The sequence below is a fragment of the Equus przewalskii genome, chromosome 11 (assembly GCF_037783145.1).
Source record: "Equus przewalskii isolate Varuska chromosome 11, EquPr2, whole genome shotgun sequence".
In the NCBI taxonomy this organism is placed as follows: Eukaryota; Metazoa; Chordata; class Mammalia; order Perissodactyla; family Equidae; genus Equus; species Equus przewalskii.
In genome coordinates, this window is record NC_091841.1 from 2,643,064 (window position 1) to 2,669,684 (window position 26,621).

At 51.2% G+C, this 26,621-nt stretch overlaps 1 protein-coding gene across 19 annotated transcripts in view; it reads left to right on the plus strand.

Annotated features, from left to right (window-relative positions):
• The window catches only part of LDLRAD3 (low density lipoprotein receptor class A domain containing 3), a 271,148-nt gene that overhangs the window by 146,967 nt on the left and 97,560 nt on the right, over positions 1 to 26,621 (plus strand). For 9 of the 19 annotated variants that reach the window (XM_070564811.1, XM_070564803.1, XM_070564815.1 and 6 more), the window contains exons 3-4: positions 6,186 to 6,311; positions 20,446 to 20,580. In XM_070564811.1, coding sequence (XP_070420912.1) covers positions 6,186 to 6,311; positions 20,446 to 20,580 — 261 coding nt within the window. The remainder of the gene's footprint in view (positions 1 to 6,185; positions 6,312 to 20,445; positions 20,581 to 26,621) is intronic. The other 10 variants (XM_070564812.1, XM_070564804.1, XM_070564818.1 and 7 more) reach the window with 2 other exon arrangements.

Here is a 26,621-nt window from a genome sequence, read left to right on the forward strand (position 1 = left end):
AGTGCAGGTTCAGGGCAAACAAGACAATGGTCCTTTGCTGCTCGGAAGTGAAGTGCTTGGAGCCAGCGGTGTCGACATCGCCTGGGAGCGTGTTAGGAACGCAGAACGCCAGGCCCCGGTCCGGAGCTGCCGCATTTTAGCGCGTCCAGGACTGTCCGTTTGCACAGCCTAGTTTTGAGACCATGCTTCAGGAGCATGTTTACCAAAATGGCCACAGTGGATTGCCTGGGCAGTGGCAGTTTGGGATAATTTTTGCATTGGCCTTCGTACTTTTCTCTGTTGTCGGGATTTTTCACAGCGAGCTGTGTCTTGTGTTTACAAAGTGAGGATGGTAATTTTGCAGAGGAGCTTAAGGCACCTGCTTCTGGTTCTTTGGGCTGTCTCGACACATGCTGGCAGGATCCTGGAGCAGGAATGGAGGTGCGCAGAGGGCGGAGGTGGCAGCTGTGGCCCATTTGGCCAACCACAGAGGTCTGGAGGAGAGACCCTGAATGCTGCAGCTGTGGCTGGAGCTGTCACCGCGGCCTGAGAGCTGCTGCCAGCTGAGGAGCTGAGCTGATGATGTTCTGGCTGAGCAGAGGCCCAGCGCTCCGTCCCCATCCCCCTCCTTTCTGTGGTTGCTTCATGGGGAGAGCCCGGCTGCAGCCGTAGAGTGCAGGCCCCCTCCCGGGCCGCCATCCTGCAGGACCAGCAGGCAGCCCCAAGCCCCACCAGGGCAAAGAGGGAGCTACAGGCAGGATGCCCGGTGAGGAGCGTTTCTGCCCCAAGCCTTGGAAAGTTCTGGTCATGTGGCAGAGGGTCCCTCAGTCTCATGACCCCTTTTCTTGGGGTCTGTCTTGAACATAATTCCTGATGTGGGGTTTGGCAAGGTTGGCCCCACCGCACCCCACCTAACGCGAAGTGTTGTTCAAAGAGGCTGGACTCCGGGCATGAGAAGTGGATTCTAGACCAGTCTGGTCCTGAGCAGCTGTGTGACTTCGCCATGTCCTGGACTGCCTCCTTGGGCGGCAGCTGTCTCATCTGTGAGAGGTGCGAGTCGGGTACTGAGTGAAGCTCTGTGGGCTGCCAGCTGTGCTCCAGATGTTCCACGTGGAAGCATCAGGCCTTTGTTCTGAGGGCGTCACAGCCCGGTGACGTCGGGACACTTCCTGGTTCCCCTCTGGTTCTGATGTGATCCCCAAATCCCAGTCTGAGGACTGTCCCCTCTGCGTTCGGGATGCTAAGGCAGCCTGTCGTGTAGGGTGGTGGTGTGGAGAGGCTCTTGCACATTTGTTTGTTTGCGTCCTTGCTGGTAAAGTAAAGAGCTGGCAGCCATGTTAGTCCTTCCTCCACTCCCATGTAGTTTTTAAACCTTTTTGATCTTACTGATCCGTGAAATCCAGAACAATGACAACCAGGCTGTAAGGAGGGGAGGACTCAGATCAGGAAAGAAACCAGCCCCCGGGGAGCCCGAGTCCGGCCTACTGCTGGAAGAGGCGCTGCCTTGACGAGTCCACTGGGCGGGTCCTGGGGAGGGTGTCCTCAAGCCCTCAGTGGACGGGAGCCACCCCGTCCGCCTTGCTCAGGGCGATTTGAGACACCGTCCGTCTGCCGTCTTCCACCAGGGGCTGCTGGGTTTCCTGCTGAAGTCTCCCTTCATGGAGATGCGGGCGGGGGGACAATCAAGACTTTGTCCAGAATCCCTGAGTCCCACGGGGCTGGAGCAGGCAGGGAGCAGCCGACAGCTGCTGTCAGCACTGGCTTCTCTCTGAGCCTCTGCCAGGCGCTCGGCCGGCCACCTGGATCCCCCTCAGTGGTCGCTTTGCGGGCGTCTGATGGCACAGATGTAAGTCATGGCGGGACAGGCTTCCTCTGACCGAGAGGCGAGCGACCCTCCCTGACACGGCCGGGAGGCTCATTAGCAGTTCCTGAAGAGGGCCAGGGGCAGGGCCCGAGAGCCGGTTAACCGAACGGTAACTAATTCGCTTATGATTGATACTCATGTTCTCACTCTCTTTTCTCTTTCTTTGTCTCAGTCGAGTCCTTGGGCGTGGACTGGGCCTTAGGGGGTCTAAGGAGGCGGTAGAGAGATGAGTCGAGAGTGGGGTTTGGGCCCTGACCCCTCGTTAGCAGTGTCGAGCTGCTGCCCTTCTCCACCTCGTTCTTCTTATCTGCAAAATGGGTTTTTGTGAGGAGGGGACGAGCTGATATCTGTAATCGTGGAACGCAGTGCTCAGCCCCTCCTGAGCATCTGGCAGATGCCAGCTCCTATTACCCCATCCCACCCTCTCCTCTCGTAGGCTCCTTTGTATACTGGGCAGGTGTTTGGCACCTGCTGTCGGCGCTGGACAGCGCAGGTCCTTCCACAGGTGAAGGAAAGCATTCAGACGAGTATGTGTTCATCAGTTGAGTGGCCAACACGAGTTGGCGACATCCTTCCTCTGAGGGAGAAGAAAGAAAGCAGAGGAAGGGCTCCAGTCACTGAGGGTGGAGTCGGTGTTCCTGCTGTGCAAGTCCTGTGGAGCTGGGGTCCGTGCCGCCCCCTGGGAGAGGGCATTCCTGGCAGAGGTGACGGCAGGGCGCACAGGCCCTGAGGTGGGACGTGCCTCAGGGGCTGGGGGACGAGCTGGAGGCATCGTGGCCAGAGCACGGAGAGGGCGTGGGCATGGACCACAGAGGCGCCCGGGGCTGCGTGAGGCTGCGCTGGGCTTCAGGCTTTTCTGGGGCGAAGGGAGGACAGTGACGTTCTGAGTGCAGGTGACATGTTGAAGGTTACAGAGAAACGCGCTCAACTTGGACGCCAAAGCCTGTGGGTGCCTTTCTTGCCTGACCCCTAGAAGGATGACCAGAGCAGGCTGGCTGGTGCTCTCCTGTGAGCATCCATCTCTGGGTCTTGCCTGTAATGGTTGTTACTGTGCTGTTAACTTAGTACTGACTTTCTATTCCCACATCCCCTCTACGCTTATCAATCGGAATTCTTCTGTAAGGGAGAATTTTCCCTTCTCCCCCCTTCACTGATTTATTCAGCAATTTGCGGCGTCGGTGTGGACTCAGAGGTGTGTGTTTTCTTCTCTGGGTCACCGTCTGGTGCTACTCCCGTTTCTTTGGTTGTTCAGTTTGTTCCAGCTGCGGCCACTGGACCTCCTTCAGGTTGACTCTGTCCTTTTTTGTGTCTCCATCATATTTTGAGCATTTCTTTACTTTCTGGCAACAGAAGACACTACAGGTTCACCTTGTTTTTTCCCCCTGGAATCAACCACTTCTCCAGGGAGCCCTGGTTTCCTTTATGGGATAATGGTATTTACAAACCAAGATCTGGGTGTTGGGTGCACTCATTGCTATTGGATTGTGTCGCTTCTAGTCTTTCTTAGCAGATGCAGCTGGGACATATGTGTGTGTACACTAATCCACGCACACACACAGATCACTTCTGTCTGTCTGTCTCTCTCTCCATCTATCTATGTGTCTATCTATGTATCTATCATCTATTTATCTGTCTTTACAGACCTTGAGTTCATACTGATGCCTTCAATTCTGGTCCACAGCCTCAGGGCTCCTTTTAGCCTTCCCACTTTCCTTATTTGTAACTTCTTCCTCTGATAGTGAGAAACCTCACTCGTATTATCTGCAGGATATTAACTTATTTATTCAACCCTCGTGCACACAAAAGGTAGTTTCAGAGTTGTTAATCCACACCCCTGTGACAAACATATACAACGAGAGTGGCGTATTTGTGTTCAGTGCGGTTTTTCTTCAGCCTTGTAGAAGCCAGTCAAATAACGTTTTCCTGAGTGACTTCGGCTGGTTCTTTTCTTCCCCACCCCCTTCACTGTGGTGCTTTCGCTCATCTGTAATGCAGTTATGTTCCTTTGTTGTGTTTATGTTCCATTTCGAGTCTCCCACACACACGTGTGGTTGATTTTAATTGTTTGCTTTTGGGGAACGTGAAATGCTATCACGGTTCTAAGAGCGAGAGCTACACAAATAGACTGAGAGAAATGTGCACCCTTCTCGTCTCTCGTTCCAGTCCCGTCCCCCATTCTTTCCACCCCTTTCCCACCCACCCCCGTAGGTAGCTAATCTCTTTAGTTTCTGCTTCAGCCCTCCTGTATTTGTTTTGCACAGATGGGCCAATGTGTGCGTGTTTTCTTATATCCCCTTTGGCTCTACAGAGGGTTGAAATGCTATAGATACTCTTTTGCACTTTGCTTTTTCCATTTAACAGTATATCCTGGAGATCACTTGATAGCGTTTCACAGAGATCTTCCATAATGAGCTTTTTTAACTTTGATAGTTGGAAAAAAAATTAGCAGTCCAGAGATCAGTTTCAAAATTCCCTAAGCCTAGTGGTGGTGATGATAAGAGCATGAGCGCTGCCGTTAAGTGAGTGCCTGCTGTATGCCATGCTCCGTGCTAAGCGCTTGCTGTGATCATCTCATTGAAGGAGTCATTGAAGCTGTTGAACCTGGAGCCCTGAGGGGTGGGTGACACCCCCAATTTACTGATGAGAAAGCTGAGGCTCAGCAATATCTAGAAACTTACCCAAGGCCATGAAAACAGAGCTGCCGTTTGACCCCTGGACACTCCCCTGTTTGTGATTTGGGAAGAGCACAGCAGCAGCATCACACAAGTCCAGATCGAAATGAAGCCATAAGGGGTTTTAAAACCTGGCCACTTCCTAGGCCTTAAAACTGTTCGTTATGGATCGACTGCTGCCAAAGTTGGCGTGTTACTGATGGCAGGAACATGACGGGAATTTACTGCCTGTTTGTTCCAAAGAAATGGCCCTTCTTCTCAAGGACCAGAGGTCCTGCCTCTAAGACAGAAGATGAGGGAGATGCTGGGTGGGTCCTGCTGCCTGGGAGGCAGCAACAGATCGGATCTTAGCCCTTGTAATCGCAGGCTAGAGCAGCCAGCGCCGTCGGTGGGAAGTGCATGACCCCCCAGGCTATGTGGTCAGCGGGACCCTCGGCCAAGCCAGGTCCACGGCAGTTTCTGTTAAAACTGTTTGTACAGCAGGAGTGGAAGAAGAATATCTTTGAGTGGGAGTCTGGCTTCTGTTTTGAGAAGTGATAGCCTTTGGCAGGGAGGCAGTACCCTTGCATTGGTTGGGGGTGTGGCTTCTAGAGTCTGAGTGCCGCAGGCTCCACCCCAGCCCCAGATATTCCAGCTGTGTGACCCTGGGCCAGTCACTTCACCTCTCAGAGCACATCTGTGAACTGGGGATGGGAACCATACCCGTCTTTGTTGGGGTCCCCAGGGCCACCCCGGGTTTGATGATTTGCTAGGAGAATGCATAGAACTCAGCGTAAGTCATACTCACGGCTAAGATTTATTACAGCAAAAGGAGACAAAGCAAAACCAACAAAGGGGAAAAGTGAGGGAGTGAAGTCCAGCTTCCCGGAGTCTCTCCCAGGGGAGCCTCCCAGGGGCACTTAATTCCCCCAGCGACAAGTTGTGACAACACGTGAGAAATGTTGTCTTCCGGGGATGCTCAGAGCTCCCTGCGCTCTGAGTTGGTACCGGCGCTGGGCAGGCAGGCACCCTCTGCCTCGGAGGTACCCACATCCCAAATCCCACATCCCAGAAGCAAAGCAGGTGTTCGGCGTCGAGCGCGCTGTCTGCATCAACACTTTAGGCACAGCGAGCGTTCTTAGAGAGAAGGTGCGAACCCGGCCGGAATCCGAGTTCCAGCCCAGCAAGGGCCAGCCCTTCCCAGGACAGCCGGCTCAGGCCTGTGGCGCTAATTCTTTCCTGCACCCCATCGCAGTGGTTGGCTGCTGGATGGCTTACATGAGATGATCCACGGAAAGCCGTGGCCACACTGTCTCGTGAGCACCAGCTAAAGCAGACGATTAGACAGTCAGGGAATGAATTTTGGATGGTTCTTCTGCAGCTCAAGAGCAAACTCCATCCATCGTCCGTCTGCTCACCCATTCATTTCTTTGTTTTGTGCCTTCTGATTGAGCCCTGTAGGTGCAGGCGTGGTGTGTCCTCTGTGGGACGTCCGCTCCCTTCCTAGGGGATGGTGCGTGTGGGCTTCCCGTCCGGTTGGGAGTTGAAGGGGGCGGTGGGGTGAGAAACGCTTGGGACTTTTTAGTAGGTGCAGAAGCCCCGTCTGTACGCTCGGAGCTGGCGCGAGGGGTATGCAGTGGCGGGCACTTCACTTGCTGACGCCTCGCTCTGTGTCTTCTTTTCTCCCGCAGCCAAGGCTAAGTCGAAGTGCGGCCCCACGTTCTTCCCCTGCGCCAGCGGCGTCCACTGCATCATCGGCCGCTTCCGCTGTAACGGGTTCGAGGACTGTCCTGACGGCAGCGACGAGGAGAATTGCAGTGAGTGCTGGGCTCACCCGTGTGCACCCTGTTCCTTCTGGCCGCCCGCCGCCTCCCGGCTGGCCTCTTACTCCACTTCTCACCCACTCTGGGCTCAGGCCCCAGATTCTGTTTGCACTGCTGCTTTCTTGTGTAAATGCTTGGCTACCTTGTGTCAGGGACCCCCTAACGCACCGGCCTCGCTCAGACTCTGTTCTCCGTTTTGACAGTGGCTCTGCACATGCAGGGGTATCATCCCCGTTCACAGAGAAGGAATCAAAAGTGTGGAGAGTGGTGGCCTCATCCAGTGCCGAACAGCTCGCGAGCAGCAGAGTCCATTCTCGCCTCGTTGAGCCCCTCATCTGATGGACTCTACCGCTCAATGTTCATGTGCTTGCTTGCTTTCCTTCCTACTTGGAATTCTTTCAAAAAAGATGTTTATATATTGATTATATACACACTGTAAGAAAATATTTTTGAAAAGACGTCCAAACAGTATAGAAAGCTAAAGTTCTCCACTTGTGACCATCGTGATTCTTTTTACCTGTTATATAATATTCCATGGTATCAGGACACAGACAGCCAGCCGCCCTTGTTCTATCTACCCCACCTTGACCTCTTAGCGGCCTTGGTATTGATCTTCACTACTTGGTCTGGACGTGTGCAGTGCCTTCCTTGTCAGCATCTCTGTGTCCGGAATCTCTGCACACACGCAGCAGCCTCAGTGGCCTGCGAGCGTTCCTTCCCCATGTTTGCACCATTCCAGCTCTCCCAGCAGGTGCTCTGTACCTCCCACTGGTCACTTGGTCGCCACTCACTGTTTCTTCTTCTTTCCTGTCCCCTTAGGTGTGTAGACTGCTGGAGCCCTTGTAACTGGAGTCGGGTCTGGACAAATTTATGCCTTTCTTCTGTGCGCTTACATATTTTAATAACATGTTTTTCTTCTGATTATTGTAAAGAACTTGCAAAATATGGAAAAGTGTAGATAGGAAAACAAAACTGCCCAGAATGAAGCACTGTTAATATTTGGGTTATTTTGTGCCAGTCCTTTCTCTCTCTCTATTTATGCATACATATATCTCTTCTCTAATGTGCTCCGCTTTATTATTTTAATGAACGGTCCTCTTTATTGTGACCATTTTCTCATGGGATTAATTTTTTTCAAAACATAAGTTTTAGCGACATAGTGACTATTTTGATAAATTGATTTTCCCTTACCCTGTGGTTCTGGTCCCTGCAGAGGACGGTTGCTGTCTCCTGTGTTATTTACGTCTTTCCAGAGAGCAGTCATGGCTCTGTCCTCCCAGCAGAGCCGCGGGGAGTTTATAACTCTCCCATGTGCCTTCTGCTATTGCCTCATTTCATTTTCTGGGTCCAAATGGCAGAAATGTGGCCTAGCCGCTGGATTGTTGGATAGTTAGTAGAGCGACTGAAATCTACCTCGGCAGGGAGCATGCCTGTCACTAACAGGGGAGGGGCCTGACTGCAAAGTGACTCCTAAGCTGGAGAGTCTGGCCTCAGATTTGTGTCCCAGCCTAGTTAAGCATGAGGAGGGCGTGCTGCATGATCTCCTTCACGGTGGTTTCCTTGTCGTGAGAATGGGGGTGCCGAGAGCCTGCTTCCAGGGGTGGTTGTGAGAATTACGTGAGATAATATCTGAAAAGTGCTTGGTGGAGTGGCTGGCACAGAGTAACTGATTTAAAAGATATGTAGTCACCTAAAGCAAAGCTGTGAGTGACCAAGGGGAAGACCATATTTACTAGGATTTCCCCGTTGGCTTAGGGTGTCCAAGGCTGTACGTGTTTCGTATATCATTTAGTCTGTTAGTAAGTGTGTATCAGCCTGATCTCAGTTTCCTGCTGTCCATGAGGACTTTATAATCTAAGGGGCAATTTCATATATATATTCATACATGCTTGTGTACTAGAGAGTAATTCAGTAGCCACAAAAAGCAAGTGAGATGCATTGTAGTATGTAGATTCTAAATGATGTGCGATCCAGTGCCCTCCCTGCCGTAATTGAAGACACTGTATGATTTAGATGTTTGAACATTGGTCTTTAGTTGTCTAAGTGAGTAAATTAGATCCCTTCCAAATTTGGTCAGTGAGGATTAAGCTAGCATTTTCCTCTGGCATGTCTAGCGCTTAAAAATAGCAGTTGTAACTCACTGTTTTGAAAACTGGTAAGTAAAAGGAAAGAATCAAGCATTTATACCTCCCTTACTTCTGAGTAATTAAATAGCTGACTTAGGAAATTTCCTTTTCTTTTTGCAGGGGAAGATTTGCCCTAAGCTAACATCTGTGCCAATCTTCTTCCTTTTTTCCTCTCTCCCCCTGCCGAAGTCCTAGTACATAGTTGTGTGTAGTTGTAAATTCTTCTGGTTCTTCTGTGTGAACTGTCACCACAGCATGGTTACTGGCAGACAAGCGGTGTGCTTCCACGCCCGGGAACTGAACCCAGGCTTCCGAACCAGAGGGCACGGAACTTTAACCACTAGGCCTTCAGGGCTGGCTCAGGAAAGTTCTTTTTCTTGAAGAATACCAGCTATAACAGACGAATGAGAGAATGAGAGTATTTATTTTGTAACCCCTGATGAAGCAATGGTTCATCAATGGCTTCTAAAACCATTAGATATAATATTGATGGGCGCTTTGTAATGGATGGATCAGGCTAAAAACTCCCGAAACCGCAGTCAATCTTTCCACAGACAGCTTTAGTCCATGATGCGCCACTTCAGGTAGAATGGAGAGGCCTGTCACTCTCTAGATCTCTTTATGTGATAGCTGTCTTAGGCGGTAATTGCCATATGTTAAAAACCCCAAAAGACAATGTTTTAATTTTTGCTTTAGATTTTCAAATATATTTTAAAGAACTCCAAAGGAGAAGAATAGTCTCTTATATTTACCCAGATATTTACTATTTTGGTTTCTTTTCCTTCATTCCTTATCTTCCAACTCTCCCCTGTTATCATTTCCCTCCTGTCTGAAGCACTTCCTTTAGCAGTTCCTGTAAAGCAGGTCTGCTGGCCACGGAGCCCCTCAGTGTTCCCTCATTTGAGAATGTCTTCATTTCACCTTCATTCCTGAAGGATGTTTTTACATGTGGAACCTGGGTTGACAGTTCTTTTATTTAAGCCCTTTAAAAATGTCATGCCGCTTCCTCTGGCTTCCGTGGTTTCCGATGAGGAATTTGCAGTCATTCGAATTGTTTCCCATCGAGAACTTACTCTTTTTCTCGGGCCGCTTTGGAAGCTTTCTATTTTTCTCTTTAGTTTTCAGCAGCTAGATCCTAGTGTGTCTGGGTACGCGGATTTCTTTGAGTCTGTCCTGTTTAGGGTTCTATTTGAACCTGTGGGTTTTTTTCTTTTGCCGTACTTAGTACATTTTCAGCTATTACTTCTTCAGATATTTTTTAAGTGCTGTCCTCTTTCTCCGTTTCTTAATGGGACTCTGAGAACTTTAGATCATGTGTTCCTGTCCCACAGGTCCCTGAAGCGCTGTTCATTTTTTAATCAATCTTTTTTCTTTTTGTTGTTAGATTGGATGATTTCTATTAATCTTTTGTCACGTATGCTTTTTCCCGTCGTCTCCAATTTGCTTTTGTGCCCGTGCAGTGCGGCTCTTTTTCATTTCAGTTACTATATTTTTTAGTTCTAAAATTTCCTTTTGAGTCTTCCTTATATCTTCTGGTTTTTGGCTGAGGCTTTTTGTTTTCCATTTGTTTCAAGAGTGTTTGTGGTTACTTGGTAGAGTATTTGTATAACAGGCCCTTTAAAGTGTTCATCACGTAATTCCAACGTCTGTCTTATCTTGGCGTTGGTGTCTGTTGATTATCTTTTCCCATGAGAATTGAGATTTTTTCCTGATTTTTCACATGGCAAGTGATTTTGGATTATATTCTGGATATTTTGATTATTGTGTGCAACACTCTGGGTTTTGTTTAAATCCTACAGAGAATGCTTGTATTTCTGTTTTAATGGGCGCTGGCCCTGCGGGGTGAGGCCACAAGCTCCTGACAGCCCTCTGTGGGCTGCGGTTGCGATAGTTTCCAGCTGTTTCTGCAGTCCTCTTTGCGTCTGTCCTGCGCGTGTGCCTCCCGTGGTCAGTCTGGGACCCGGGGCGGTCGTCTGTGCGTTCGGTTCTCTGCCTCTTTGGTGAGTTGATTAGGAGCAGATCCGTGCCTGTGCATGAGGGGACCAGCCTAGGAGTGCATAAATAACTTTATGGACTTACTTTCCCAAGTTCCTCCCTCTTTGTGATCTCTCTGATACTTTCCAGTTTCCTCGGGCTCTGAGACGGACGGACAAAAGTAACTTAGTGCCATTTGAGTGCTAGTTCAAATTTTGGTCTTCTTCCCCATTTGGCCTTCTCCAGTTTACTTTTCAGAATCTAAAATTTCCTGCTATGTGTATTCTGTCCAGGTGTTTTTTAGCTGCACTCAGTGGGAGGGCCAGGGTGGCTGCGGTTACTGTATCTAACCTGGAGTTGGAACCTCCCGCAAGTCGGTTTTAGCATCACGAGAAAAGAGACAACCAGGTGTTTTTTGCCTTCTGATATGACCCAAAAGGCACGCACATCACCACTATGAGGTGTTTCTGCCAAAAACATCCGTCCTGAATCTGATAGAGCATCTAAGTCTGTCTCAGTCAGTTTGAGCTGCTGTAACAGAATACCGTAGACGAGGTGGCTTAAAGGACAGAAACGTATTTCTCACAGTTCTGAAAGTCCGAGATCAAGGGTCCCAGCATGCTTGGGTTCTCTGTGTCTCTGTCCTCACGTGGCCTTCCTTGATGCGTGCACACAGAGAGGGAAATCCCTTGGCTCCTCCTCATCTTATGAGGGCACTGACACCATCGTGAGGGCACCACCCTCATGACCTCATCTAACTAATCGCCTCCCAGAGGCCCCACCTCCTAATACCATCCCATTAGGGGTTAGAGTTTCAACATAGGAATTTTGGGGAACACATCATGCAGTCCTTAATACTAACCATTGATTTATGGGAAATTGAGGGACAGAGGACCGTGTTAATGACCCCATGGGGAGAGAAACTGCCAGATCCAGAATGTGGGAAATTCTTCAGGACTCAGTTTCATCCATTAATAAATTCTAAGGAAAAAAACAGAAGAGGGAACCTATAGGCTGACGGAGACTGAGAGACAGATCAACCAAATGCGACGTGAGGACCTTGTTTCAGTCCTGACTCACCAGCTGTTCAAAAGAAAAAAATGGAGATAATGGGAAACATTTGAATTGTGGTTAGATATTTGATGATAGTAAGGCATCGTTAATTTTTTAAGTGTGAGAATGGTATTCTGTTTATTATTTTTTAAATATCCTTATCTTTGAGAAATACATACTGGAGTCTGTGAAGATGAGAGTACATGCTACCTGGGACATGCTTGAAGCCTTAGGGGCAGGGTCGTGGACGGGAAGGATTGAGACAGGATTGTTGGGGAGAGGATAGTTATTAAACAAGTGGTTGGAACATGGGTTCACCATGCCAGTCTTTATTTTTGTACATGTATGAAAGTTTCTGTAATAAGATGGTAAAAAGAAAGAAAGAAAAGATAAAGGGAAGGTGTTGTAGGGTGATGTCTTCACTTTTAACAGGTAGCGGGAGAGTGGCATTTTTAAAGAGCTCTGTCTCTGGATGTTTCTGACCTTTGACTCCTGGCCCGGGACTGAGGGCAGCGAGAACCGGTGTGTCCTCGCAGAGGTCCCAGTGCTGCGCTCTCACCTTTCACTTCCCCTCCTTTCTCATTTTGGCTGCATTTGGCCTCTCCCTTGTGCTCAGACTTCCTTGGCTGAAGCTGAACCCTAGATCGACGGGCAGCACAGCCCTCACCCTGATCCTCGTTCGTGAGGGAGGAGACTGCCAAGAACTGAGGGGGTGGCGAGGTGCGGGGGCCACGATGGCAAATTAATTCAAGCTGAGCATCTTCTGCTGCTGCTGTCAGTGTAGTTGTGCCCAGAAAAACCTCTGTGTCCTGGAGTCTGTTTCTTCCACTGATGGTGAATTCTTGCCCGTACCCCTCGACGGCTGAACCTTTAGCCGGCGTAGCCGTGGTTTCTGTTCATGGAGCCCCTCGATGCTGGTGCACTTCCAAGGCTCCATTCGTGTCAGTCAGCTTGGAGCCTGCGTTTCGTCTTTGCTCCTCAGCCAGTCCCTCAGTGGAGCCTCCAGGAGCCGGGCTGGGCATCGATGGGCCGGGTGAATGGGGAGTTGCAGTGGAGGACTCTTCCGCCCAGTGCTCCCAAGCTCCATCGTGAGCCTCCTTAAAGACTGGGTATGGCCTGCTTCTTCAGGGAAACGTCTGTGGTTTGCCGAGGCTGGGCTGGGCCATCCTCCTGTGTGTTCGCACACCATCTCGGGCCTTTGCCAAACGAATGCCACCTAAAGAGAGGCCTGCCCTGATCACCCTGTGAGGAATGACTCCTCTCACCCGTCTGCCGCTGCCTCCTTCCTCTCTTCCCCTCAGCACTTAGCACCAATGTGTTTATTTGCTGTCCTCCGTGAGTGACAGCCGTGAGATGGTGTCGTGGTGTGGGTCACAGCTCTACCCCCAGTGCCAAGTGTGTTGTCTGGCGCAGCCTTGGCATGCAATAAATACACATGGAATAAATCGCTCTTCTCATGCTGTCTTCATGCGTACCGACTTGTCTGTCTCCCCACCAGAATGTAAGCTCTTTAAGAACACAGGCTGGGTTTTCTTGTATCCCCAGTGCCTAGGACAGTGCCTTATTTAAAGGGAATAGTCAGTAGTAAATGTCTGTTGAATGAATGGACCAAGCAGCTGGTCAAAGGGTTAAAGAGGGAAGGCAGCAGTCGGGCTGTGTTCTTAGCATATGGAGGTCTTGATCCTCTTCCCTGGTTTCAGATGTGTACCCAGGGGGCACATTGAGACCATCGTTGTTCAGGAACCCCAGCTCCTACCTTCCTTCAGGCTCTCCTCCTCTGTCCACAGTTTCTATGCCAGGTGCCATGCAAGGTGCTGCAGGGGACGTAGAGCTGGGTCTGATGCATGACCCTGGCATTGTTGAGGTTATACGCAAGCAGCGGGGCCAGAAATGCTCACGCCCAAGTAATTATAATACGGGGTTGACTGTCGGGAGTGCTGTTGGAGCAATGATGGGAGAGAGGATTTCCCTCTGGGCTCATCAGTGGGGGCTGTTGAAGGAAATGGACCTAGGAGGATCGGTACCATTAAAAACTTGGCAGCACAGTTCCATGGGGTATTTTAGGCCCAGGGCCCGGGCAGAGGCTGGGAGGTACGCAGACTGTGCAGGGCATGGGAATGTACTTGGCTGACAATTACTGAGCATCTGCTGTGTACATGGCATGTTTCTATGTGCTTTACACGTGCAGCCTCATTTTAGGTTGTTAATGTTATTAGTCCCTTCCTATAGATAAGGGAATGGAGACAGAAAAAGGTTGAATAACTTGCCAAAGGTCACGTAGTAAGTTGCACAGTCGAGATATCAACCCAGGCGGTATAAATCCAGGGTCTGAATTCTCCACCACTGTACTAATATGTATCCCCAATAGTAATAATTATAATAAGCATTTATTGAGCACCTCCTGTGGGCCACGTGCTATTCTCAGTAACTTGCATGTATTATCTCACTTAATTTTCACAGAATCTTGTGACATAGGCCCTATTTTTATCCCCATTTTACATTTGGGGAAGTTGAGGCTGAGAGATGTTAAATAATCTTCCTAACCTCACGTAGCCAGCAAACCGTGGAGCTGAAATTTGAACCCGAGTGGACCTCAGTGTCTCTCTCCTCACCATCGCAGCAACACGTATGCTTGGAGCGGTAGGCCAGGCTTCGGAGAAGTTCAGAATCTGGGACGGTGTTTTGTACCCAGGGAGGAGCTGTTGAAGCTGAGCCAAGTGCAGGGTGAGCAGAGGGAGCAGGTCACACCCGGCTGCAGCCTGGGGAGCGGGGCCATGGGGTTCCTTTAACAGAGGCCGAGCCACAGGAAGAGGGCGAGGCGAGGGCGTCCGTTTCCGATGTGCAGATTTGAGGTGACGGGTGTTCAGGCAGAGGTGTCCGCAGGGCCTCCGGAGAAGGGTGTCTGTTGCTGGAGGAGAGGTGTGGGGAGCCGTCCGCAGAGAGGTGGTGGTTGAAGCAGTGAAACTGGGTCAGAGGCAGGCTTGGATGTTGGACAGGAGGCGGCCCTGCCCAGGAAGCCTGTGTAGGCAAGAGGAGGCAAACTGCCGTTAGCAGTGAGTCAGACTGCTTCCCTGGCACCGAGCGGACGCCAGAGGGGTTTGGAAAATTCAGATCCTTGGAGTCCTCAGAGGCTGGGAAAAGGCTAGTGGGTTGAGGAGTGTTTGCTCCCACCTCTTGCCCAGAGTGGCGGCCCCTTCTCCTCCTGCAGATGTGGAGGGGGTCTAGCTCCAGAATGTGGCTGCACGTGGGCCCCGCTCTGTCTCGTGGGCGGGGGCCGCTGGGAGAGGCCTTGGGGAGCGGACTCTGAAAGGAAGGCCAGAGCTTGCCGCTGGCACAGACAGGCCACCTCTTCCCTTTGGCAGATCAGGGCTGTGAGCGTTTTCCAGGGCGCAAAGGGAGCCATGCTTGTTAATGGACGGATTATTTGCAAGCAGACTTGGGGCCAGGCACCCTCCATCCTGGAGCAGAGGATGTCTTGGAGGCAGCTCCGTCGCCCCTGCTTGCCTGGTTTCCAGGGAAATTGGGGCTGGGAAGAGAAAAAGATCCCCTAGAGGCCATGAGTTGGGATGCTCGGCGAGAAAGCGGGCAGTAAGCAGTGCAGGATGGGGAGCAGATGGGAAACGTGGGGGTTGGTGTCGAGGAGTTTCTCATTGATGTGTTTTGTCAAGGACTCTTTGAGGCGGGAGAGAGGCCAACTTCACAGACTTTAAATGGATTAAAGGCGACATTTCCTACGTCCTGCTGGAGATAGATTGCTTCATTTCCTGTCTTAAAGCCGGTCAGTTGCTTTTGGGCGAGCGCAGTGGGTCCCTGGTCCTTCCCTTCAGATGTGGTTGAAGTAAATGCCGCCGGCTTAATTAAGCACTGAGCTTAACCTTAACTCGTTCCTCCCTCCCTCTGGCAGGGAGAGACGCGTTCTCTTCCTGAGTGTTGTGGGCTGGGAAACAGAGCCTCAGACCCCGTGTGTGTCGTGGTCATAACTGAGACGCTTCTGAGTCCACAGTTGAGTTTTTGAAGTTGACTCTGCAGACAGTTTTCTCCATCTATTTTGAACTAAATACAACGTTGCCCTCCCTACTTAACTAGTAAAATAATGCATTTTTCAGTGACTGGTAAACCTTAGCAAGGACAAAGAAAACATGCATTTGGAGCACCTTAAATATTGCTAGAAGATGCTGAGACAGCATCCTTGAGTACCAAGCGTTCCCGGTCAGTTGATGCGCTGTCCGCGGGGTGGTTACTGCTGTAGGGTCCCGGTGAGGCTCCCTGGGACCCTGGGACCCCCGGAGACTGCAGCCCTGCTCACCTAGAGTCTACAGGGTTGGTCAGCCCTGGTCCCACAGACACGCACTGTGACATTTGGCTGAGCCTGGAAAGTAGCTGCAGAGGCCCTGGGAGAGACATAGTGAGACGTGGGCTCCCTGGGGAGGTTTGCCGCTCGGGATCAGTGAGTCTGCCTGATAATGGGGCATTTTTGCCTCAGAGGACCGTTGTTGACAGGGATCTCTCCACGATGTGGTGCCTCTTGGCTTAATCAGTAACAGCGCAGGGCCGTCCTTAGGCGTGTTCATTTTTAGACTGGGCTGTAGCAGAGCCTTGCCTTGGCTCCTTTTAGAATTTGGTGGTCTCTTTTGAAACTATCTTTGGCTCCTCCGCTTTTGGAATTCTTAAGGTTGCTTTTTAGAGCCTTTCTATCTCCCCCCACGGTTGTCAGCTTTTATTTTTCGCTGGCAGTTTGTCTGCAGGGTGGCCATAGCGTCCCCTCTCCCTCCTAAGGTGCCTGTCCTTGGGAACCGGAACACAAACCTCGTTGGAATTTATGTAATTGGAGAATCAACAGACCCTGAGTGAGAGGCAGGCAGGAAGCTCCTGGCCCTTGAAGAGCACGAACAGTGCGACGTGTGTTTTGATGGTTCCTAGGCCTTTTTTGTGGCACGCTGCCGGCTTGGGGAGTGTTCCTCCAGCATCCTCTCTCTGTTTCTCTGCCCTGCGTTGGGTTTTGTTGGGTTCACAGTGTTTTAGGAGGAGCTGTTGACGAGGCGGAGTCCCAGGCATGGTTGTTTGCCAGCGTGTCCCTGAGTCTTCTGTGCACCCGGGCTCCTGAGTGTGGGAGATGATGCTAAACACAGGTGTTTGTGGGCCAGCGAGACTTCTGTGGGGGAAGAGGAAAGGAAGAGGAAAGCGCGTCATCACTGGGGCATCTCTGCCAGCCTAGACTCTTAAAAATGTTCGGTGAAGCCTTTCACTGAAAAGGGAAGGAAAAATTAAATGAACAACTGCGTTCCCAACACCCCATTTAAAAAATCATATACCTATAGTTTTTACTCTATTATTTTAGCTATATTAACTATAGTTGATAATACTATATGCTATTGATAATACATATAATAATATAATTATATTAACTATCGTTAATAATACTGGATTGTATATTTGAAATTTGTTGAGGGAGTAGATCTTAAAAGTTCTCATCACGCAAAAAAATTTTGTAACTACATGTGGTGACGGATGTTAACTAGAGTTACTGTGGTGATCCTTTCACAGTATATACCTATATCAAATCGTTATGTTGTACACCTGAAACTAATGCAATGTTGTATGTCAATTATACCTCACTTTAAAAAATCTTATTACCATGTAGCCTTATTTGTTTCAGATTTTTAAAATAATAAAATGTTACCAAATATTATTAGAAGTCTGCAGTATACCTTCTGGGATCTTAGCTTTCTCCCTTCTCTCCAGAGGCATCTGCTGTCCTGAACTTAGGGTTGTTTCTTCCAATGGAAGTTTTAATTCTTTCCGTGAATGTTTTTGTATCCATCAATAATAAGTAGCGTGCGTCACTTCGTATAAGTGGTACGACACAAGACACATTCTTCTCTAACTTTTCTCTCTCACTTTTCTATTTGTGAGATTTATCCATCTTGACTCAGGTTCATTCCTTTTTCACTGCTGCTCAGCAGAGGTTAGCAAACTGTGGCCCGTGGGCCAAATTCAGCCCACCACCTGTTTTTATACATAAAGTTTTATTGGAAGACAGCCATGCCCTTTGTTTAGGAATTTTCTGTGGCTGCTTTGCACTACAATGGCAAAGTCGAGCGGTTAAGACAGAGACAAAGACTGAATCGTTTAGCAAAGCCTAAAATATTTACTCTCTGTCCATTTCCAGGAAAAGTGAGCCAGCCCTGGGGGCAAGATCCTGTTGCAACAATGGACACATTGTATCTGTTCTCCTGTGGGCCAACCTTTGGGTCTTTGCTAATTTCTGATTTTACTCACAGTGCTTCAGTCAACATTTTTGTTTGGTCAGGATTCTCCCTGGAGCGTGCAGCTGGAAGTGACATCACTAGGCCATAGGGCGTGTGTACCTTAAACTTTCCCAGATGTTACTAAATTGGTCTCCAGGTGGCTCTACCAGTTTGCACTCCTGCCAGGAGTCCATGAGACTTCCCCTCCCACCACATCCTTGCCAGCAACCCAGTATCTAGACCTCCCATTGGCAAGGCTGGTGTGGTTCCAGATGCTTCGTTCCTGGCGATGACAGTCAGCATTTCTCCACGGCGTCCTTGCCGTCTGCATGGCTCTTAGGGGGTTGCTGGTTGTATCCTTTGCCCGTTTTTCTACTGAGTTGTTTATCTTTTTCCTTTTGAGTTGTGAGAGTGCTTTATATATTCTGGCTACTAGTCCTTTGGGTTATATGCATTAAAACCAGTCTGTGACTTGGTTTTCTATCAGTCTGGATTCTTTTATCAGAGCTGTGTCTTCAGGTATCATCAGTCTTAGTTCATCTTGAAGATATGTGTGGTCTGTATGTACACATACATATATACTCACACATATATGTAGTATGTACGTGTGCACACATATATGAGTTCTTTTCCTTGGGAAAGTTTGTGAGTGGAAAGGGTCCAGGGCTGAAGGAGGAAGTACATGCCAGCAGTGTCAGCACGGCTGATTCAGCACAGCCCTCCCCCCCGCCCCGCCCCCTGCGGCATCCACACAAGCTGCTGCGGCCCCATCTTGGAGCTGTCAGAGTGCCTTTCTGAGGCTGTGCGTTTGAGAGAGCTGGTTGTTGCTTATGCTTGGCTGCGTAGACGTGACCCACAAGGTCCCAGGGAAGCTGAAGGCCGCCATGGTGGGATGCTGAGGGGTTTGGAGGGCTGCTGTGGGCAGAAACCAAATGTGATTGTGGTTTGGGGTTTCCCCATTTTGGTTTTGGCTGAAGTCGGACCTTGCTTTCGGCTTGATCAGGCTGAATCGTTCTCTGGCCCACAGTCATGTGAATAATTAAAAGTTCCATTTTCAGGCCAGACTCCTTTTGTTTGACTTCGCACTCGTCCATCATCTTCAAAACCGAGAGCTCTGGCTTCCCGCCTCCCTCTGGCTCCTCTGACCTTTCAGATCAAACTTCGAGTCGAACAGTTAAAAAATAAAAGCCCCTGCAGCCCTCTGGGCTTACGGAGCCCTGTGAGGTTTAGTCCTTTCAGCCACGGTCTCCGTGTATCTTAACTCGGCAGTGAAGCATCTGGGGGAGGTAGATTACAGCTGCCACCTGAGGCTGGGGACCGCTGAGAGACACCGGGACGGACCTGCCGCTGATGCCATGGCCGTCTTCGCTGCTGGGCCTGGCGTCCCGCCCTGGTGCTCGGCCACCACGTGTAATGCAGGTGCAGCCTCAGTTTGTTACCCGAGATCGGGGGGACCCCTCTCCATCATCACCAACATCCCTCCTTCAGGGAGGGCCACACTCTGGGGGACTGAGGCAGACGTAGCTCGGGGGGAGCATGTCTCACGTTCCCTGAACCTGTGCACCTGTCAGACTTTGTGCTGCACGTGTTGTCCCCGTCATCTCATTCCATGCTCAAGTCAATGCTCGAAGTGGCAGGGCCAGCGTCCTGGGCCTGTGACCGGCACAGTCACGCAGAGCCCGTGCTTAGCCTGCAAGGATACCACGCTTGGTTTTATGCCCTGCACTTGCCTTCTTGAATTTTTAAATAATTCTTGAATAGTTGACCCCACATTTTCAGTTTGCACTGGGCCCCACAAATATCCTTTCTGCAGATAAGGAAACCGAGGCTCAGAGAGGTGAAGTAATTTGCCCAAGATTACAGCTAATAACTGGCAGGGCTGGGATTGGAGTAATTTCTACTTTGCTGCTCTGTTTATTGAAATAGAGCCCTGCAGTGAGGCTTGTTTGAATTGCTCTGCAAGGAACAGGGAAGCGGGATAAATTGCACTGGAGAAATACTGATTTCTGTGGAGATGTGCTTATGTGTTCAATAGTTTTGTGTTGCCCTCACCCTGGCCAGTTGCCATCCTTTTCCTTGAGGGGAGGGACCATATCTGTTATTTCTTTTGAGGTTCCTGAAAGTGCCTAGAACAAGGAGCTTCACGGGGGAGCCACTCAGGCTGACCAGGGGGGTTCATGGGTGTCTGTGATTGCAGAGAAAAGATTGAGACCACTGAGTTTACCTTGCTGAGCTATAAAGATACATGAGGATGGAGCAGAATGATCCAACATTGCTCTTGGTCCAGATCTCAACATCACTCCCTCTGTGGCAGGGGTTCAGATCTTTGACTCGGCCACTCCCCTGGCTTTGCTTTCCTCTGTGTGTCTCTTATGCTACCAACCGTTCTGCTCCTGACTCTCCTGGGAGGTTCAGGGTTTGCCCCAGGCCCCTCAGAGGCTGCTAGCCCACCTGGGGTGAATGAAGCCCTGCCCTCTGGCCCTGTTGTCATGGTTACAGGGCACCAGCATGGTGACTTGGAGGAAGGAGCTCTTAGAATGGACAGAGGAAGTCTTGTCCTGTCCAGGTCATCGGCTGGTCACTCCCCCAGGACGGACTTGAGTCAGCCCTCTTAGGGGATGAGCTCTCTGCATCCCAAGAAGGGCATGGTCCTGGCTGTAGAAGGTTCCGGGGATCCCCACGGGGACTCGCTGGCCTCCTGGTGATCTGCTCTGTTTCCCTTCACAGCAGCAAACCCTCTGCTCTGCTCCACTGCCCGCTACCACTGCAAGAACGGCCTCTGCATTGACAAGAGCTTCATCTGCGACGGGCAGAACAACTGTCAGGACAACAGCGACGAGGAAAGCTGTGAAAGTTCTCAAGGTAGGTGCCTCTCAGGCTCTGAAAAGTACTTGCCAGCAGAGAGCCGAGGCCTGCCAGCGGCCGCCTGCATGAGCGTGGAAGTGGCTCCTCTGCTGGTCCGACCTTGAGCTATCTGTGGCTCCGGGAGACACCTTGCTGTGGCCTGTAGGGCCACAAGCCTTATAAAGAGCCTTTTGTAAAGAGGCCTTGAGCCAGCGCGAACCTACCCCTGGATTTCTGACCCACAGAAGCTGTCAGATAATAGATGTTTGTTTTTTAAGTTTTTAAGTTTTGGGGTAACTCATTGTGTGGTAATAGAGACTAATACACAGAAGATGTCTCCAGCGGGCCCCGTCTTGATTGCGCTGGTCGCAGAGAGCTGGTGACATTGCGGGTGGCGGTGAGGGGCCGGACCTCTGGGAGGGGGTCGCACAGGGTGTTTGCAGAGCAGCTGTCACTTCGAGCACTATGTCAGGTGCCGTTCAGAGCATCTTACTTGCATCTCCTGTTTGGTCCTCACAGTATCCCTGTGGGGGTTCTTCTCACAGAAAAGGAGCCCCATTTTCTAGGTAAAGAGCCCGAGGAACAGAGAGGTTGTTCCGTGGTTGTGCCACGTCCACACAGCGGTAAAGCCAGGATGGGAACTCGGGTCATTGGATGTGCAAACGCACGTTCTCCATCAGCCCGTGACACTGTTGTCCGGTTATCGCCCTGCTGGGACCAGGAACACCAGGCCCCTCCCTGTGAGCTCGTGGGGAGGGTGTGTATGCAGCCTGGCATGTTTTCCCTCTTTTTCCCTCAAGTTTTCCTCTCAGTAAGAAGGACTAAGGATACCTGTACCTTTCCTGCTGCAGGAGGATGCTGGGGGGTCAAGCTCTTCCAAAAGGGCCCCCGTGCAGGGTAGTTAATCGAGCATTTTGGCAGTTGGATTACGGTTTCTTTATCTTGCTGCCTGTATCCTGGTGATAACGCTTGAGGAGAGTTTGGAAAACTGGCCGTGAGGCTTGGCACCTCACCAGAAGCTGACTGTGATGGCTCTGCCCTGTTTCTTCTGTAGCATTGTGTGTGTGTGTGTGTGTGTGTGTGTGTGTGTGTGTGAGAAAGAGAGAGAGATAAAGAGAGGGAGAGAGAGAGAGGGAAGAAAGAGGGGAAGAGAGAGAGAGAGGGAGACAGAGAGGAAGGGGAGGGGGGAGAGAGAGCGCAGTCCTTGCTGGGATTTGTCAGTGGGCGGGTCACGGGGTGCCTCCGTGTGTCAGGCCCTGTGCTGCATGCAGGGGAGGCGGATGTGGTCTTGGTTCCTCTTGAATTGTGTTCTTGCCCCCATGTTCATACGCTGAACGCCTAAACCCCAGCGCCTCAGGACGTGGGCTTGTTTGGAAATAGGGTCATTCCATATGCGGTGAAGATGCGGACCTCCTGGAGTGCGGTGGGCCTCTAGTCCCGTCTGACGGTGTCCTGATCAAAAGGGTGAATTTGGACACAGGCACGCACATGGGGAGAACCTCGTGTGAGCATGAAGGTGGAAGTTGGGGTGAGGCGTCTCTAAGGAACGCCAGGATTGCCGGCAGACCACCAGAAGCTGGGAGAGCGGCGTGGGACGGACTCCGTCAGAGCCTCAGAAGGGGTCAGCCGTGCAGCCTCCAGCCCCAGGCCCGCCACACAGCGAAGTGCTGTCATCTAAGCCGTGTCGTTTGTGGTACCCTGTTACGGCAGCCCTGGCAGACCACCAGCCCCCAGGAAGTCACACGCAGGCAGGGCGCAGCCAACGTAAGTGTCACAGGAGACTTGTGCCCAAGGGGTTGTGACACTGCTGGAGGGTGACCTGACCAGAGAGTAGGAGCAAAGCGAGACGAGGCCCTGGGGGATGAGAGCGTCCTCGATGCACTGGGGAGTGTCTGTCTCCACAGCAGCCCTGGACGTGAAGTCGGCGAGTCAGAACCCCTCCCAGTCCCTTCAGTCCTGACCAGGCCTGTCAGCGCGTCTGTGCCTGGCATCTCAGGGCGGGGGCCTCGTCCTTCCACTCCGCTCCTGACACCCCGGCTGGCCGGGCTTCCCAGTGAGCACCCTGGTGGGGAGCTGGAGTCCGGCTTCCGTGAATAGACACAGAGCTGCGTGAAGAGAGGCGGGGGCAGCAACAGCTTCTGACCCGCCCCTCTCTGATAAAGGCCCAAATCAAACCCGGTCGCTGAGGGATCAAAGGAAGAGCGTGCTTGTGGCCGCTGGCAGCAGGCCACCTCTGCTTGCTCACTGGCTCTCATGCCTTCCGCCCATCACGGCCAGGCCCGTGTTATATGTGGTCTGTTAGGGAAACTGTCCTTTAGTGCTGCTGAACTTGGAGTTTGGTGTCCCTCACATGTCCTCCCCCTGCCACGTGAGGCCTGTGGGAGATGGGATTTTTAATCTCAGTTCCTCACCCCCTCCCTCTGCCCTGTGACTGGGCAGAGTAGCCAGAGGCAGTGGCCCCACCGCACGGATGCTGGGCTTTGGCTGTGGAAGGTTGGTTACGTGATGGGGAGAGCGCTGTGGAGTGTGCGCACCCTGGTGCTTTGTCTCCTGCACTCGAGTGATCTGCTGGGAGACGAGCGTACCCTGGGAACCTCCTGGTCCAGGGAAGATGTGGGGCCATGTGAAACAGACCTGAACCCATTCTGCAGCCGGGGTCGGGCCCAGCTGAGGCCAAGATACTGCTGACCTGGAGACCCATGAGCAAGAAAGTCAGTCTCTGTTCTTGTCCGTCCCTGAGATTGTTGAGGTGTATGTGTTAGACAGCAAAAGCTGAGTGACGTCAGATCGTCAGGAAACGTGTGTCTGTTTGCAGGTGTTTAGCAGGTATTTATTCATTTATTTTGAGGAAGATTAGCCCTGAGCTAACATCTGCTGCCAATCCTCGTCTTTTTGCTGAGGAAGACTGGCCCTGAGCTAACGTCTGTGCCCATCTTCCTCCACCTTATATGTGGGATGCTGCCACAGCATGGCGTGCCAAGTCGTGCCATGTCCACACCCAGGATCCAAACCGGAGAACCTAGGGCCGCTGAAGCGGAACGTGCGAACTCAACCGCCGTGCCTCCGGGCCGGCCCCTTTACAAGGTATTGATTGATCGCTGCTATGTGCAGTCATCAATGTGCTCTCTGCTGGGCACTGTGCCCAGTAGAGGGACATCCTATATTTTAACAAACCTTTAGATGCCATTGAGTGTAAGGCCCACCATTATTTCATGTTTTGCTGAGAAAGAAAAAACGCTGACAATTAAATTATGATGCACTATTGATTTTTAGATGCATTCCACTTTCAGGATGTTAAAACGTGAAACAAATGTGCATCTTAGAACGGAAGAACGGCACTGGGGAGCAGTGCCCGTGTAGTCACGGCAAGGACTGTGGACCTTTTGTGTGCGGTAGGAAGTCAGAGATGAGACAGGTGAAGCTGGTCACAGTGTAGACGGGGTGATGGCTTCAGGAGGCATGTGAGGCTAAGCAGCGCCAAGATTTGATGACGGGCTGGCTGAGGGTGGGAAGGGATAGAAACAGCCCACAGCAGGTCACCATGGGGAAGCTAATTTTGTGGAACTGAGGACTTTGCTCTACTATTTTCCGGCGTGCGTGCCTTCTGCCCTTCCGCTCCAGGCTCCACTAGCGGGATAATTGAGACTGAAAGGAGCTTGTGCTTTTGGAAGAGACCTTTGCTTTCTGTTGCAAGATGAAACCAAGTCACCGAGCAGCCACAGATCATTTCTGGAGAAATCATGGAGAGCACGAGATGGGAAAAGTGCTGGTTTTTAGTTTAGTTTTTCAAGTATGAATGGAAAAGAGCTTTATATATTTAAAAAAAATAGTAGTCTGGGTTTAGGGGAACCCAACCAAAACTGTCACAACCCAGAATTTGATGGGTAGTCATTATTCACCACAAAACTCGTGGCCGCCAAATGATGTCGTGAGCTCCATTAGAGGTGCCCTCGGAAAGAGTGGTCACCCCCAGGAATCCTCTTGGCTTTACTTGGAATGAAGCTGCTGGAGGTCGATGAGCAGGAGAAACACGGAAGCCTTTTCCACTCTCCATTTGAGGGGCTGGAGGCCCAGCTGGGCCGGGAAGGCAGAAGTGCTGGCTGCGTCGGAAGAGCCAGCAGGAGGTGGGGGAGGCTGAGTGTTGCCTTTCTCTACCTGTGGAGCTTTCTTCTTAGCACTGTGTTTGCCTTACGGAAGCTCCTCCTTTCACCGCTGCAGCAGGAGTTCGAGGATTTCCATAGTGTCCCTCATTTAGAAGCAAGTCAGAGTGATTCTCCGCTCACTACAGTAATTGCTTCCTGACTTGTAGCCACCGTGGGACTCTTCAGAGCTGTTTCTTTAGTCTCCCCCATTCCTTGCACAGGTCCCCTTCTCTTCCCTCTCCCGGCTTCTGCCTCCATCTGCCCCTCCCTCTCCGTGGCATGTGCTAGAGTCCCGCCTGGACACCTGGCCGGATGAGCTTCTTCCTGAGGCGAATGGACAAGGTCTCAGGGCTCGTTGCCCTCTGCAGTTTCTGAGCCCCGGGGCTGCTGTGCTGTGCTGCTTGCATGTGCAGGGGCCATTTATCCATCCAGGCCAGGGACAGCTGGTGGCCCCCAGCCCCTACCACCGCCCCCATCACTTTTACTCTCTTGACTCTTCCTCATGTTCCTCCTCATGTTCATGTTCATTCCTCATGTTCGTTCAAACGCAAGTCATTTGCAGCGTGCCTGCTGCTGCCCGGCCCCACCCAGCTTCTGGAAGAAAAACAAAGCTAGAGCAGATCAAAGCTGCTCGCAGTCTGCAGGGGAGAAACATAATGCCTTACAGATAATCACCCTGAAGCGTGACAGATGCTGTAACAGAGGACTGAGCAGCACGCCGTGGGAGACAGGACATGACTGGATGGTGAGGAATGACCGTTTTTCCTAGGGGAATATGGCAAGGCTTCAGAGAAATTAAATCTCTGCCCTCAGTCTTTCAGGATAAATAAAAATGGACCCCGAAACAAGCATGAGGCTGGGCCTCTAGCCAGAGGGAGACAGCGAGTCTGTGTGACTGGAGCAAAGTGTGCATGCGTGTGTAGGGTGGAGGCCTGTGGGGGGCATGAAGCTGTCAGGGTGGGTTGAGCTGGCTTGAGGAGGCCTCTTCCCTGCATGTTTCACTTGCAAGGTGGAGCCAGAGGAGGGAAATCAGGAGAAATGAGACACTCAACCCTGGTAAAGGAATTCGCAGAAGGGGCTGATAATCACTGCCCACACTGAGCCCCGCTCTCCCAGTGGCAGGGGAGATCTGATTGAGACCTGGGGACACCGTCAATGAGACTGGAGTAACAGATGCTGTGAGTTCTCCAAGATGAGAATAGTATGCAGGGTAGACGACCATGGGCTGGGTATTCCCCTCAGCCTTGACTAGTAGCTCAAAAATCTTTCTTGGGTTGTGCCATCCACTATTAATCTTCTTTTTTGAGCCCCAGTTCAGCCTGTGAAAAGCGGAACTGTCTCTTGGTTCTGCAGTGCCACAGAAGGACACCTACCACATCCCTCTGCATGTCCGCTTCCGTGAGCTCTTGTGCCCTCTGTAGCACGTGCGCTGCTCAGATTTGCATCTGTGGGTCGGCTTTTACTGAAGGTCTCCTTTTGCAGAGCACACTGCTGGGTGCTCTGAGAAGTCAAGAGGATTCCTGGGCGCTGCTCTCTTCTCTTGTGGCTTATTTTCCAGTAGGAGAGGAAGTCCAGGAATACGCCACCATGCCTTTGACCAACGTTACTGAGAAATGTTGCATTAAGCCGCATGTGTGAAAGTACACATTAATGCGCCGTGTATTCCGGGTGCCAGGGTCTATTAGATGTGTTGTGTTAGCTTCCCTGCCCCAGCTCCTTCCACACTCTATGCTCCACTCACGACCTTGGGAAGGACCAGCCCTCCACTCTTCAAGCCAGTTCCCACCCACCTCAGCCACTAATGACCCAACTAGACGTGCACACCTGACCCAAGGCCAGTCAGTCCACGGGCTGGCGGGCAGCGAGTCAGAACGGCTCTCTCACGCTCAGACACTCGGGGCTGAATCAGCTGTGGGA